The 16,964-nt window shown below is 32.5% G+C and overlaps 1 protein-coding gene across 1 annotated transcript; it reads left to right on the top strand.

Moving 5' to 3' along the window:
• Positions 1-12,580: 12,580 nt before the first annotated feature.
• On the top strand, positions 12,581-14,162 carry LOC149580060 (geranylgeranyl pyrophosphate synthase, chloroplastic-like). Its single transcript, XM_089788760.1, has one exon. It carries the CDS (start codon positions 12,775-12,777, stop codon positions 13,948-13,950), a length of 1,176 nt encoding a protein of 391 aa, XP_089644886.1. The 5' UTR covers positions 12,581-12,774; the 3' UTR covers positions 13,951-14,162.
• Positions 14,163-16,964: the final 2,802 nt, after the last annotated feature.

A 16,964-nucleotide genomic window follows, 5' to 3' on the forward strand; every position in this document is an offset into this window, starting at 1 on the left:
TTGCATGGCTCAAACAATCTTGACAATAAACACCTTGCATTGTATGACAAAATTAATTTGGAAATGAATGTCATAAAGTGCAAGGTATCGAAAATTGAGAGCATTGTAACTAATATTGAACACTGTCTATTTAATGCTCTCAATGGTAATAGCCAACCACTATGAAAGGTCTTTACCCATTTATATGAAGGGTCTTGTTATTTAACAATTTAAAGCTTGAACAACAATTATTCAGAGAGTCCAGAAATCAATATTCATAAAAAGTATAAATGTTTGTGTAAAAGTGTGCAACTAAATACTGTTACAGTGTCTTTCACATAAAATTTATTTACAAATGTAATTACTTTGTTACTTAGATTATCAAGTTTATTCAATTATTAGCCAATCTTATAACTAGTCACTATTTTGCAACATTTAAAGAAATCTTTCTTGGAAAATAATTCAAAATGTTTTATATATCTAGTACTATTGGTTGAAATAGTATAATAGCAATGTTCAGATGATAGCCGTTTTTGAGTAAACTAACAAAATTTTCTACAAAAAATATTCTATATATAAAGTGACCCAATATAAATCAAACATTAATGTAAACATTGATTCGTAATATATGCAGGATGCCAACCTATAGCATATGGTGCACAATCAGAATGTAGCATATAACTGTCAACATACTACATTTGAAACAAACAAAAAACTACAACTTGCAATTTAACAAGAAAAAAAAATAAGAATCAAACTCATTAGTGGAAGACTTCATTTTATGAACTGATTGAGCAATCAAACATCTACAAATCATGCAGCAAGACCAAAACAAATGTGATTGTAATGTACATTCAACTCACATTGACAAAACTCTTCTAAAGCATGGCTTATATAGGCCTCGTGACTTCAAATACAATATCGGTGATTGCTTATTTGATACATTTGAATATCTACTAAAATTTCAACATACATCAAATGAAATTCGTAATGGAACAATAGATTTTTTCATTGCTTGCCTCGAAAATGGAGATGAGGAAGCTATCAATTCCTATAACCATGAACTCCACCCTCAAAGCCTTAGAGAGCTTCACAATGTAGAAGATATTACAACTTATTTGCAAAGAATGCGCTTATCTGCAAAACCATCAACTAAGACAAAGCAAAATGGTTTGTGGGGGGATATATTTTGCATACATTGGATATCAAAGTGGCTCAATATTCGTATATGTGTTTGGTCTGCATCTTATGGAAAACGATATTTAGATTTTAACAACCACCTCAATTCTACTCCATTCAATATCCTCTTTCATGATGCAAATCCTCTGTCAGGGCACTTTGAACCATTGCTAACCAATGCAATCTTAGAACAAAAACAACATAATATCAAATTGCACAGATTAAAAAAAATGATAAGAAACAATGGCAACACACCACTCAAAGAAAGAAAGCGAAAGAAAGAAACATTAAAGAACTACAATCTGTCTACCAATGATAAGCATAATATTGCAAAAAATCAACACAATATAACATTGCGTGCAGTGAAAAGATTAATTAGAAATAGAGCTTGCAACATTAATCAACAAACAATTACAACCGAAAACAATAATATTTTCTCCACTGATAACCAAAATAATATAAAACCGCAAACTCAATCCAGAACAACAATAAATAGGAAAAGGAAATCAACTAAGACAACTTTGACACCAATTGATAAATTTTTTTCCACAATAAAAGACACACCAAAATATCCTTGCACAATTTGTCAAATGCTCCATTTCAAGAAAGATATAAAACAATACAAAGAGGAACATACAGTTCTATACCGCAATTTGACAAAATCTTACATACCACTACTTACCGAGTACATATGTAAAATATGCAACGATTCTCTCAAAAAAAAAAATACCTAAATATGCAGTTCCTCACAACATACGCAAAAATAAGCCATTACCAAGTGTACAAAAAATAACACAACTAGAGGAACGTCTAGTTTCACTAAGAATTGCATTTGCACAAATTTGGGAATTAGGATATAAAAAGTCTCAACTTGGACTAACTGGTTCCATCATAAACGTCCCTGTAAACATATACAATATTCAAAATGCTCTACCACTATCACTATCAAACACAACAACAATTGCAGTGGCTCTTAAAAGACAATTGCAATATAAAAATGCATTTCAAAAAGGCATGGTACGACCATATATAATAATGCAAGCTCTATTCGATTTAAGCAAAACAACCCTTTACCAAATGCAAAATGTACAAATAAATGAAAAGTGGATAGAAACATTAGATATCAACAATGAAGACAATGGTTGTGAAAACAAAAGTTGTTCTGAAAGTGAAAGTGAAAGTGATCTTGAATACGACAATCCAACTGATTCTTTAATACATGGATACACAGACTCTACATGCATCCACAATATGGATGACAAAATCATTCAAATTGCACCTGCTGAGAACTGTTATCCTATTGGTATTTTCAAAGACAAGTATGCAGAAGAAATGAATTTCCCAACCCTCTTCTTCGGTGAGCCACGCAATAATGACATAATGGACAAATTTAGTTACCAAAAATTATCACAGTGGGAATTACTTCATTATGAGCAAGATTTTTCACTTCATACAACAAACCTTTTCTTCAAAGCCATAAAAATAATTATACATCAGGTCTTATCGACACTATGGATACGAATTAGAAAAGGACAATTAAAAGGACGCAAGTTACTCGCAAAAGATGTAAAGAAAAAACCAAATTTGGAAAAAATTTTATGATCAGACATTGGATATGTAGATTTCAAAAGAATTCGAATATCCCCAGACTACATGCATCAATTGAAAAAAAACATATTTGCTATGATTCGACAACTTGGGCCACCTACATTTTTCCTCACTTTTACAAGTGCGGAAGAGAACTGGGAGCCCCTAATGTCGACTCTCCAATATTTACAAAAATTACGTCAACAAAAAATAAAAACAAATGACACATTTGAATGCAACGAAACCAACAAAATAATACTTGTGAAAAAAGACCCAACAACATGTGCAAGGTACTATCGACATAGGATTAATGCTTTAAGAAAACTACTATTTGAAGAAAATTCACTATTTGGAAAAGTTGTAGACTATTTTTCGGTCACTGAATTTCAAAATAGGGGAAATGAACATGAGCACATGTTAATTTGGGTCGAAAATGCACCTATCTATGGAAAGCAAACAAATGATGAAATAGTAGACTTTGTGAACATGCACATCACATGCAATACTGACAACTTGGAAGCACAATATGCCAATTTCCATAAACATCACCATACTAGACAATGCAAAAGAACTTTGTACAAAAAATGTAGATATAATTTCCCGATTCCACCTATGCCAAATACAATGATTTTGGACCCTTTGTGCAATAAAGATGCTACTATTAATAGAACTGCCAACCAAATATTTGAATCTTTGGAAAAAAGAGACTTCAATACCTCCTTCACATTTGAAATGTTCATTGATGAATTGCAAATAACAAAGAATGACTACATCATTCTACTACGATCAACAATAGACAAGCCAACTATATTCCTTCAAAGAAATCCTTCCCAAATATGGAACAACAGTTTCTGCAAACAAATGCCACAACTATGGAGAGCTAACACAGATGCCCAATTTGTGTTAAACGCATATGCTGCTGCCATGTATTGTAGTTCATATATGGTAAAGGTTGACAAGTCTATGACACGTGCATTCAAAAGAATAAGAGATGATCACCAAAGTGAAAATATAGATGCGGTTAAAATGATAACAAAATTAGGAAATGCTTTACTAAATTTGCAACAAATGTCAGCACAACAAGCAGCACATTTAGTTCTATCGCTTCCCCTTAATAAGAGTTCACGAAAATGTGTTTTCATTGATACAAGATCAGACAATGAGCGAGTATTTGTACTCAAATCTGCCTCAGAATTAAACCAAGAAGCGGATAACTCAGAAAATGTAATAGCAAAATCATTAATAGACCATTATAAAAATCGCCATGACAGTGTACAAAACATATGCCTAGCTGAGTACATCTCTAACTATAACGTTAGAGGAAAAAATAAAAAACTAAAACAAAAAGAAAATATTATACGCTTTATTAGTTACAATAAACACAATGACTTAGAAAACTATTGCAGAGAACAACTACTTCTTTTTGTACCATTTACAAATAACGAATCCCAACTAAAAGAAAATTTCAAAACTTGGGAAAGTGCATATATTTTTCATGAAAATATAATAAGACAAAATAGTTCAAAATTCTACTACAAATTAAATCAAGCATGGGGTGACATTGATAAAGAAGCTACAGAAATCAATAATCGATTATTAGAAAACAATCACAATAATAAAACAAACAAAACAACTGTCATAGATGACACATATGACATTCATGATGATATTCAAATTGGAAAATATAACAAAACTACAAATACAAAATATGTAGGTTTCGAAATAGGAAAACACCCAGAAATAATTGATAATGATGAATACTTTAAAATTCGACAAATGCTAAATATAGAACAACAGGCAATAGTAAAAGACATTGTCTGCAAAAAGGTCACAAATAAAACACCACTTCACTTATTCCTTACTGGCGGAGCAGGCACTGGTAAGACCTTTACGGCAAAAATGATCTATCAAGCACTTTTGCGTATATATAACAACACAATTAACAACAACCCAGATAAACCAAAGGGAATAGTTGTAGCTTATACAGGAAAAGCAGCATACAACATCGGTGGCATGACTATACACTCTGCATTTCATATTCCTTTCAATAAATCAGAATTTCTTCCACTAAATAGTGACACACTAGACAAAATGTCAAAACATTATGAACAACTCAAAGTTATATTGATTGACGAAATATCTTTAGTAGGATCAACATTCCTACGCTATATAGATAGACGACTAAGAGAAATAATGCGCACACCAACCTCTTATTTTGGCAATTTGGACACAATTTTTTGTGGTGACCTATATCAAGCCCAACCAGTTCTTGACTCTTCAGTATTTGAAAACAAAACTACAGACAAAGACTTAATGCCTTACAACTTTTGGAATGATAACATCAAATGTTACACATTGCATACCACAATGCGTCAAAAGGATGAAAATTTTATACAAATACTTAATAGAATTCGATTGGCAAAACAAACAATAGATGATATAACATATCTGAACAAACAATGCTTGCGGCCAATACCAAATGACCCAACACTTCCTTTCCTTTTCTATAGAAAAAATGACGTATATGTACACAACCAAAAAATGTTAGCAAATATGTCTGGAGAAGTTATTGTTCTAAGGGCCATAGATGAATACGAGGACAACATAAATGGCATAAGACTTTACAACCATATAGCAACCCTCCCAATTGAAATACAACTAAAACAAAACATGTTGATAGAGTTATACTCAGGAAACTACAATACAACTGATGGACTAGTCAATGGTTCAGATGGAATATTCAAAGATTACACAAACCACAACAATTTAGAAATTGTTTGGATCAAATTTAATGATTCTAATATTGGAAATCTCCAAAAAATAAAATATGCACAATACTACAACCAAAGTATTGAGAAAGCATGGGTCCCTATTGTACAAATTTCAAGACCAATCCAAAAAATCTCAACAAGCAAAAAAATTACTATTAGAAAACAATTTCCAATACAACTAGCATCTGCACGCACAATTCATAGATCTCAAGGATTGACAATGGAAAGATTAGCTTTTGATCCAACAAGTATAAGACACCATGGAATAACATATACTGCATTATCACGTACAAAAACAATACAAAACCTATATCTTGTCAAACCACTCACTCAAAAAAATTTTCATGTAAAACCAAAAATAAACATGCAAATGGAACGCCTACAAACAAGTGCCTGTTGGAAACTTGAAAATGAGGCTCCATGCACAAATAAAACTGAACATTTGCTATTGTGCACATTAAACACACGAAGTCTACATGCTCATGACAATGATTTATTCAATGATATTGAAATTATGTCTTCAGACATTATATGTTTACAAGAAACTCACACAAATTCAATAAAGCAAAATTCAGTTCTAAAAGACTTCACTATTCATGTCAACCATGGAATACATGGCATTATGACATTAGTAAGAAACAATATCAATGTAACGACATCATCAACTAATACATCAAAACATGTAGAAGCGATCACATTAACCATAACAAAATCTACAAATATATTGAATATTTGCAATATCTATTCAAGGCCAAATACTCCCTTCATAGATATTAAAAATGTGTTAGACACTCTAACTTCCAAAATGCATCCAACTGCACTCACTTATATTCTAGGAGATTTTAACATTGACATGTTAGCTAATACAAAAAATACAAAAGAGATAAATAATCATATGCAACAAATGAAATACACATTTCTGCTTCAACATAGACATAGCATGAATAAGCCACTCATAGATCACATTTGGTCAAATAATACATCAAATGTATGCTTTATCCATAAAACAGAGGCATATTGGTCAGATCATTTCTCTACATTTCTTAAAATACATTTACCTGACATAATGACTATAAAAAAATGACATTTCCGTCATTCTATCATAAAACTTTCAATACAAATTTACTCGCAAGATTCATTTTCTACATTCAAAACAATTCCACATAACAAATTTTATTAACCACTATATGAACAATAAACTTCAAATCTCAATAATTGCATTCTAAAAATTGTGGAAAATGTCTACAGTAACAAAAAATCTGATGCACTAAAGCAACTTCTCATTTCCACAATTTATGCACAGAAATCAATGGATGCAAACAAAAGAGCAGGAAAGGCTACACAAATGAGGCAAGACCAGTCTACAAAAAGGTAACATCTACTTGCTTTCATGAATTTAATAATTGTATATGCAAATGGAAAATGCACTAACATACATGTCAATGCAGGACAAAAGTGAAAACTATTGGCTCCATTACAATAGAAGATTTGAATGCAAGAAAAGGAGGCAGCATATTTGAAGGAGATGTGTTGGTTGTCTACAAAGTCAACTTGGACAAAGTCAACAAAACACGAGAAGTGCTACGAGCAGATCTGACAGATCATAAAGCAGAAATGACAATAACAATCACTGTCAATCCAAACTTAGTACAGCAATTTGAAGACAAAATAATCCCAGGCATGGGTGTTTGCATTACCGGATTTGACATCCAACCAAAATCAGACTTTGATAGAGGTGATTGTGACTGCATTATTCTACTAAAGGAAACAAGCACAGTGGAAACAATCAATCGCATATGCAATGACTACAATTTCATCCCCAACACTACAATAAGCAACCTACTGAATAGCACAAGCAACTACCCAATTGGAACAATAGGTGCGTTGGTGTTTGCAACAAAAAAGCAAGGCAATCTCAACATTCTAGAAATAAAGGATGGTCAATCTGAGGAAGACAAAGCACAGGTAAGAATTAATGGCACTTATTTCTCAAACTGCACTTAGTCTAATCAGTAAAGCATTCAATATGCAAATAATCCACGTAATCAATTCAACTCCGTATATGTATATTTTATGCAGCTAGAAATCCATCCAAATTTCCTTCAGCACTACATCGCAGCAGAAGAACATCTTGCTCAAAATGAAACACCAACATTGCTTTTTAGAAATATTGTAACAAGGACAGACAAAAAGCATACACTTCGTACAGGGCTCTCCACATTTATTTGCAAGCTAAATGACAAAATGACATTGCAAATGTTACAAGACATAATGCAAAAAAATAGAGAGGTAACGTATAAGAAATATGAAAATCTAACAATTGTCTCTATTAAATGTGACCAACACTTACACCCTGCACTTTGTAACAGGAACATGGAAAATTGAAAATTGCAAATCCATTCTCTAACCCATTTGCTGCATTTTGTCCACACTGCCACCACAAATTTGAAGGATATGGAATCCTTGATGAAGAAACTGCACACTGCATTAGATGCAAGAAAGATGTCAACTATCTGCACAAGTTACACTTGAAGACATTGCTTCTTACTGAAAATAAACAGCCAATCCAATGCTTCATTGACGACACATTAATTGAACAGTTAATCCCGCGACTCCACAGCATCAAGTATGACGAATATATGCAACAGAAATCCAATGTCATCTTCATGCTTAAAGAGCTTTGCATTGAAGGCACTTTCACCTTGACCCAGGCCAATGCAATTATGCATGTCAACCGGAACCAGAACACACAGGCAAGTCATAAAGTAAGTTAACAAATACATTTTAAGAAAATCAGAAATAGGAATTAGTAGAGATATGTTTCAAATGTCAAAAACAACTATGTAACATTATATTGTGGGTGAAATTGCAGGCTAAAGAAGAATGAATAAAGTGCAGCCAACAATATGAAAAGAATCTCTGCTACAAAATGCTTGCAAGCCTCATGAACTACAATGTCAATGGTTACTCAAGTTTAACTCCTATGTAATTCTGTAACACATAAAACCTGTAAAATAAATAATTTTATTCTCGGGCTAGACTGGAGGTTTTCTTCTCCGTTCTTTCCTACCAGTGCCCATTTGAACGGAGATAAGCTATTGTAACTTTCTAGTTAAGTTAAATAAAATTAATGAAGGCCTTGGCCATTTACTGATAAATTTTATTTCTTAAAATAAGTAATTTGATACAATATAAAGTAGATGAAAAAATTACACAACTATCTTCTCAATCTAATGCTTTAATACAAACAGTTACAAATCAAATAGCCCATTCAAGAACATGCAAAATAATTTGTATTGAATGCTTTTCACAGTAACTACACTACCTAACACATCTTTACCAAAAGGTCAAAGATGAAAATAAGAAACGATAAAAAAAAACATACAATTTACTTCACAAATACAACCAAAAACTCAAAACAAAACATAGAGCTAAAATAGATAGCACTTCACAACTTCTTACAATGCAATAATGTAAAAAATTATGAAGCATTCTAACCCAAAATCTCCAAGTTAAAGTTAATTTCCTCCCAACATAATCTAACTCAAAAATTGAAAAAAAATAATGCCTATTTAAAAATTCAACTAAACAAATACAAACATACCAAATATGTGGCCAATTGAAAAAGATATTTCATTTCAACACTATAAACTTCCAATCACAACACAACAAGGCAGGAACTAGACGCTTTGCGTCCTTGTTTATTTATGTATTATAAATTTCACATATTTTATAAAGTATTAATATTTCTACATGTAAATGAATGTCTCTTGCCATTAATTATATTTCATTATCAATATGTTTGATATTTCAAAGAGCAATATTCCAATGTGTTTTTAACGTTTGTTGGATTTCCTAACCTATACAAGGAATTATAACTATTTTTATTTAACTTGTTAATTCTTATTTTTAAATTTATTTATTTAAATTAATTAGTTATTATTATTTTTAAAAAAAAATTAAAATTATTTAATTTTAAGTATAAATTATTTAAATGAGATTTTGTTTAATTATTAATTTTTTATTTATTTCTAGTTTTAACTATTTAAAAAAAAAAATTAATCATCGAGAAAGAAAAAGTATCAAAAAATACAACGGAAACCCAAGGGCAATGGATGAGCCCAAGGGAACATAAGTATCAAGATCACATGATATGCAACAAGATAATACAAAAAGACATGAACAACTGCAAGTATTAAGTAAGAACATCATCCTAGTCCTCCAACTAGGTCGTCCATCCTTGCGCTCCTTCCATCCAAATAACTTTTTTCCTTTCCAAGCACTGAGCATACATATCCAACTTATCATAAGAAGGGGCACTGATGCGTCTAACCTCTTCAGCCAAGCTGTCCAAGGCTCTGTCAAAGGCATTTTTGTCTTCTAATATGCTAGCCATCTCATATCCATATTTCATCTTGTAAATGAACATTTTAGCGTACCCATCCTTAAGGAATCTCATCAGCTTATCATGTTTCAAGTTCATGATGCAACACACCTGAGAAGCAATCTTAAAATGGGTGAGTTTTCTAAACTTTAAGATAATTTAGTTTTTAGTTTTTATAATTATTTTAGTTTATTTTCTACTATTCACTTTATACATGCTATTTTTTAGATGATAATTTAGAAGTATACAATAAATTAAATAAATTTTTTAAATTTAATTTATTAAAAGAATTAAAATTAATTTTACTTAAATTAAAAATTAATTTTAATTTAATTTATTCACAATAAATTATAGTTTTAAAAAATGTAAGTAAAAACCTATCAGCTATTAATTTTAATCATTTTGAATCTCTATCTTATTATTTTCTACAATTTTGAAAGTTGAATATGCTCATCTTGATGATGCACAAAATCATATCTACAAGCATAGCATTGATCCTCTAGTGGTTGGTCTGTAAAGGGTGTTTGAATGGATAGACACATAGATAGCCCCATCCAAATATTCACATAATTTCAATCTTCATTAGATTATTTGTGTATAAATAGTTTTTAAAAAAAAATTATTCTTTTTATATTACAAAAGATTCTATTTTTATAAGATGACAAAATATTTAAAATAGATAGATGTAAGAATATACAATAATAAATACTTGAGTCAAGTCATTATTTGTATCAATTTATGATTCATTTAATAAGATACCAACTAATTTTGCTAGTATAGATATCTTAAAATACGTCTATCTAAAAAGATGTTTGAAATATTACTCTCAAGTTTATTTATTTACTCTATTTTATAGATTTTGCTTCAAAATTATTATTTTTATTATATGCATGGATGTCTTATTAAATCAATGTCTCTTGTCATTAATTATATTTCATTACCAGTACGTTTGATATTTCAAAGAACAATATTCCAATGTGTTATTAACGTTTGTTGGATTTCCCTTTCCCAAGCTATACAAGGAATTATAACTATTTTTTATTCAACTTGTTGAGAGGTAAGTATAATCTACTTTTAATAAAGTGGATGGAGTTGTCAGGGACCAATTCATCTCTTTAGTTAAAAGAAGTTAGTTACATGTTGTAGGCATAGGAAGTAAAGTTTTTCTTTATATTATATTATATTAAAAAATGGATAAAAATTAAAGACGATTAACAATAATATAATTGGCATCACCAATATTAAAAAAAAATAACATCAACACAAATCAAACTCATAAGATGGAAGAATATTGATACACATTGTAGTCAACATTCACAAAATTTCAAAAACCACTTAAATCTCATATAGGACAATCTTGATTATATCAAATATCAAACTTGATATTATTCTAATTGAAAATTGATTTGGCCAAGAAATCAACAACAACCCTAACCATTTCCTTTCCTTGAGTATGGCTCCATTAAGGAACATTGAAGTGAAACCATTTTCCAAGATGTCAATGTATTTCTTACATTTATTGATTTGCCTAAATTGTAAGTAAGTGGTAAGTTACCTTATTTCTTACATTTATTGATTTGCCTACACTGTAAGTAAGTGGTAGGTTACCTTGACATTTCTATATTACTAGATCAAGACATTTTAAACAATTAATAGGATCTTTTGAGGGATAATGATATTATATGTAAAAAATATACACGATTGTTGTTGTTTAAGAAGGCCTTATTGAATGTTTGATATGTTAAGCCAATAATATATCAATATCAAGACAAGTTTATCGCACTCACACATTTGATCAAAATACTTAAATCTTTCTCCTAACAAATTGCATGTTGTAAATGTGTAAAATATACTAGAGATCAAATCTTCTTCAATATAAATAACAACATAAATAAATAAATAAAATAAAATAAAAATCTATTAGAATTCATTAAAAAAATCTATTAGAATTAGGTTCGACATACTTTTTCAATTCAATATTCAGATCACACCAATGAATTTAAGATCAATCTACTGTATCTCATAACTTTTAAACCAACATACTTCAAAAAAACTCTAATTTAAACAGATTATGAACTAATTACATATTCATATATCTATAATCTTGAATAAGATATAGATTATTAATCACTTTGTCATCTCATAAGAATAGGATCTTGCTTAATAATGGAAAGGCAAAAAAATTCTGACTTCTCATGTTTACTGCCGAATTTGTTTACATGATCTGAATTTTAACATACAATTAATTACAAGACATGAAAGTCTAATAATAATAAGTTCAATCATTTCCTTTTCAAGCTGCCTGCTTTCTTCTTCCATAGACTTTCTCCATGCCAAGGCTAAATCATAGAATATAATGCAGATCTCAAATATTAATAATAATAATATACGATTATTTTTTTGATCCCACCGGTAAAAATCTCAAGGCAATCCTAAGTTGACAATAAAATGTATATAAAAAAATGACTCTACAGTTGTTTGAAATCTTCAAAACAAAACCGGCCAAGCAATGGCATAAGGAATAAGCTCTGCCTTGTCCGCATACAATGACAGAAAATTATCCTCTTGTACGCGTTTTGAAGTACCATTCGTTCATATCTTAAGTGGTATCTCGAAATCTTGTCGCTTGTGAGATCCATCTTATTACAAATAGCTTGAATCTCTTTGAATCGCTCATTCACATCCCGAAGAAAGAGTAAGAGCGCAAGTCATCTTGTCAAGTTTTTTCACTCTCTGGGTGTAGACTTTCAACCCTCTGCAAGTCAGAACTCACTGCCAAATTAAAAATTTCTGGGTGTTTACTTCAGGGGTGTAGATTTTCTTCCACAGTGTTCTTGGAAGGACTAGTGTACAGTAAGTTATTGGGAATATAGAATGGCTTACATGGCAATGACAGCAAGTAGCCAGGGCTTTCTTTTCTCCAATTTTGCTTCTTCTCAAGAATGCACAATTGTGAGGAGTTGTTTCAAATTGGCGCCATTAAAAAATGGCCTAGGAGGGAATTTGAATTTGCCCTCAATGGGTGCATCTAATAATGGGGAGATTAACTGCCATCTGAATTCTGGATCATTGGCATACAAAAAAGTCTGGGTGCCGGTTAGATCCACAAGGACGGTGGCCCAATTGGTTACAGAGAAGGAGAGGAAAGGGCTGGCTATTGAGTTTGATTTCAACGAGTATATGCATTCCAAAGCCGAGGCGGTAAACAAGGCTCTGGATAAGGCAATACCGCTTGAATATCCTCAAAAATTGCATGAATCAATGAGGTATTCTCTTCTAGCAGGAGGTAAGCGCGTCAGGCCCGCTCTTTGCATTGCTTCATGTGAACTTGTTGGGGGGACCGAGGATCTAGCCATGCCAACTGCCTGTGCAATGGAGATGATTCATACCATGTCCCTGATTCATGATGACTTGCCTTGCATGGATAATGACGATTTCAGAAGAGGGAAGCCCACAAATCATAAGGTCTTTGGTGAGGACACTGCTGTTCTTGCAGGGGATGCTTTGCTTTCTTTTGCATTCGAGCATATTGCAGTGGCCACAAGCAAGGCCGTGCCTAGTGATAGGATTTTGAGGGTGATATCCGAATTGGGGAAAACAATAGGCTCTCAAGGGCTTGTAGGAGGGCAGATTGCTGATATTTCATGTGAAGGGGATTCTTCTGTTAATCTTAAGACTCTGGAATGGATTCATATACACAAGACTGCCGTGCTCTTGGAATGTTCGGTCGTGAGTGGAGGAATTCTTGGTGGTGCTACGGAGGAGGAGATTGCGAGAATTAAGAGGTATGCTCGCTGCGTGGGGCTTCTGTTTCAGGTTGTAGATGACATTCTTGACGTCACTAAATCTTCAGAAGAATTGGGTAAGACGGCAGGGAAAGATTTGCTTACTGATAAGGCTACCTATCCCAAGTTGATGGGTCTGGAGAAAGCAAAAGAATTTGCTTCCGAATTGGCGAGCAGAGCCAAGAATGAGTTATCTTGTTTTGACCCATTGAAGGCTGCACCCTTGTTGGGTCTTGCAGATTACATTGCATTCAGGCAAAACTGATAAACATAACCGTAAATACGCACCGTTTTTTAAGATAGTCTAAAAATTAGGAGATAATTTTTGTAAGTTTGTATCATCTGAGGGTCAAAATAACAAAGTAAAAAGGCTGCAATAACAATGGAAGACGGTTGGGTATTGCAGTCCTTTGTGGTTGATCCTAAACTGCTTCTGTTTTTTATGGGTAAAAACCCCTAATCAATAATCCTTTGCCATATCTTTCCATGGCTCCTTTCTTGTTCGACGAAGGTTATGTTTTACTGATGACAGTTGTAGTCATGTTGTATCTCACCAGCTTGTTTTTATTCTTCATAACACGGTCTTTGACCGGGTTAAAGATGGCTCAGAAGAAAGAAAGTTACGTAAAATGGTATTTTTTTGTTTTTGGATAACTCTTCACCACAAAAGGAAGAAAGTACTGTAGAACGGATGTTTGGTGGACAGAGTTGGTGTCTTGACCTTCTGTAGTAGCTTACCAATCGCAAAATATCTGTTATGATGCTTCTTTTCTCTAGAAGCTGATGCCAATCCCCAAAGGTACGGCAATCAGTCAATCTCAACTAGCTTTTTAGTCTAGGTAATATATTTCTCATTTTCACCCATTGAACTCGCTGATTTTCTGAGTGACGTTGTATATTGTAATACAGTGTAAATGGTTAATAGTACCAAGGTCGCACTTTATATTGTTTTGATTAAAGGATTTCTGCTACTTCTGCGTGATTGTTAGGCCGAGTTAAAAATCTATTATGTTAGTAGTTATCATAAAGCTATCTCAACTTTGGGATCTGTAAACGCATTCTAACATTATTTTAATCTATGGCTTTGACTGAACGATAATGCTGCCAATAACCATTAGGATAGCTGAAATGCTGGTTTGGCATTTCATTGCTTCAAAGTTTGACAAATGGAAATTTTTGATCGTTGTCAATGACTCAGTTCACTTCTCATGTAACACCAACTCTGTCACATACGCAAATTTATTACTTTTTTTGACTATTACTACAACCGAGATGATTCTTATGATTTATTCCGCCTACTAATTATCTTGAGTCTTGAAGATTCATATAGAAATTAGTTGCTTTACGATTGAATTTTGGTGGGTCTAAAAGTGCCTAAATAGTTTGGTATGCGTTTTTTCAAGACCTAATTGTTAATCATGTCATGAAGTTGCCTCCATTGCACTGGTTGTTACTGGATTGGAAAGCGCTGGTCAGCACAGGTTGCAAATTCAACTTAGCTGCTTTCCTAATTATTTGTTTTAGTTGTGTGCCTTTTTAATTTTAGTTGTTATTTATTCTCCTCGCCATTCTGAGCTGTGAATCATGAAAACCAGCCAGGGGATTTTTAATAGTGTCTGCCAGCTCATCATCTAGCTTCACTGGTGAGTTATTGGAGGTCTCTTCACCTATATTGTAGGCTTCTGTAGAGAGTTTGATGTACCTATCAGAATGTAAATCGTACACAATTCTGAATGCTAGTAAATTATTGTTCATTTGCAGTGATGCCTTACATTGTTTTGTTTCATGACCTGTTCGCATCCAGTTTGTGGCAATCTGCTTTGGTCTCGTGCTCAAGTTCAATTAATTTGGCTAAAGCCTAAAAGTGATCTCATATATTCTCTTAAAATTACTGCAACATATGTATAACCTATTTAGTGGAACTTAGATACATTATGATGACATTACAAGCTCCTTTAGTCACAACCGACATAATGATTTCCTTGAAATGAGAATTTTTGTGCTAAATGGGTCTATTTCTTTTAACTATAAGAACAGATGCTCCACAAATCCCCATAACTTATTTGATGAGGCCCATTGTTGAATTGTTACTTTACTGGAAATTACTATAAATTTTTGAGTTAGACGTTATTTCTCTGCCAAGAGCTGATTTGCTCAAGGCCTGCCTTACCTAGTGTGTTCTTTCATATACGGGTGTAAACATAACTAGTGTTTCTTCATCAATCCCTTCTAACCATCCACATGGCATGCATTTGACTTCTAGTATACGTGTTTTAACTCCTATGACCATATGTAAGAAGGTCCTATTATGCTTGACATAACCTCCTTCCCTGGATACAAGGATATTTATTAATCCATCACGTCATACTAACAAACCACCTAAATATTTGTTTGCCATGGTCTATCTGTTCATTTTGACCTTGGGTATTCCATTTCCTTCTTTATACAGTAATCCATAGTTGGACATGCACTATTCATTTTACTGGCATTAAAAGCGAGTAACATGAATGTTCTAGTGCATGCCATAAAGTCATCTTTCTTGCCCATATTCAATTCTATAGAGTTAAGCTGTACCCAATGTTCCTTAAACCAACAAACCAGTTAGGTGGTTGGAGGGGAATGGTGTCTATTTTCAACAGGATATTACTATTATTTTTTCAACGAATAATAATATTATTAAATGATGATACCTATGATGTGAATGAGAGATTTGTTTTTGTATTTTCTACGGAAGTGTCCTCAAATATACTCCTTGAGGGGCAGGGCAGCACACATGGACCTAATTTTTGTGGAGAAGACAAGTCTCAGAGAATGTTTTCTGCCAAAGTCTCCCAGCATTTGCATTTGGGTTCATCCCTTTTGTTTGTCACATGGATAGACGAGACCACTGATGAGCTGCAACCCAGGTGGACAGTATGGGAATCTATGAAAGTCAACAGTGAACTGCTCACACATTTACAATGTTTGTACATTGTGATATAGTAATACATCATTTTGTGCCCACACTAATAAAATAAGGTCTTGTGGCACAAAATGATGTATTATTATATATATAATTAAATGCTTTGTAAATATTACAAATTTTTGCACTAAATTATCTGGGTGGTATGATTATACAATCTAGGTGGCCAAGATCAGCTGCACATCAAATTTCCACAAAATCTTCAGAAAATACTGTTCATTCCATTAGATGTAGTAAACGTGTAAACCAACTAAAAAGTCTCTCTGTGAAGAGCGAGGCCAAAAAACGAAAAATATTTCACTTGTAAGAAGCTATAG

The sequence above is a fragment of the Cupressus sempervirens genome, chromosome 1 (genome assembly GCF_028749045.1).
Source record: "Cupressus sempervirens isolate cs-2001-9-10 chromosome 1, ASM2874904v1, whole genome shotgun sequence".
NCBI lineage: Eukaryota > Viridiplantae > Streptophyta > Pinopsida > Cupressales > Cupressaceae > Cupressus > Cupressus sempervirens.

Bases quoted from the DNA above. Each gene is read 5' to 3' on its own strand.
- LOC149580060 (XM_089788760.1), top strand. From the start codon at position 12,775: ATGGCTTACATGGCAATGACAGCAAGTAGCCAGGGCTTTCTTTTCTCC.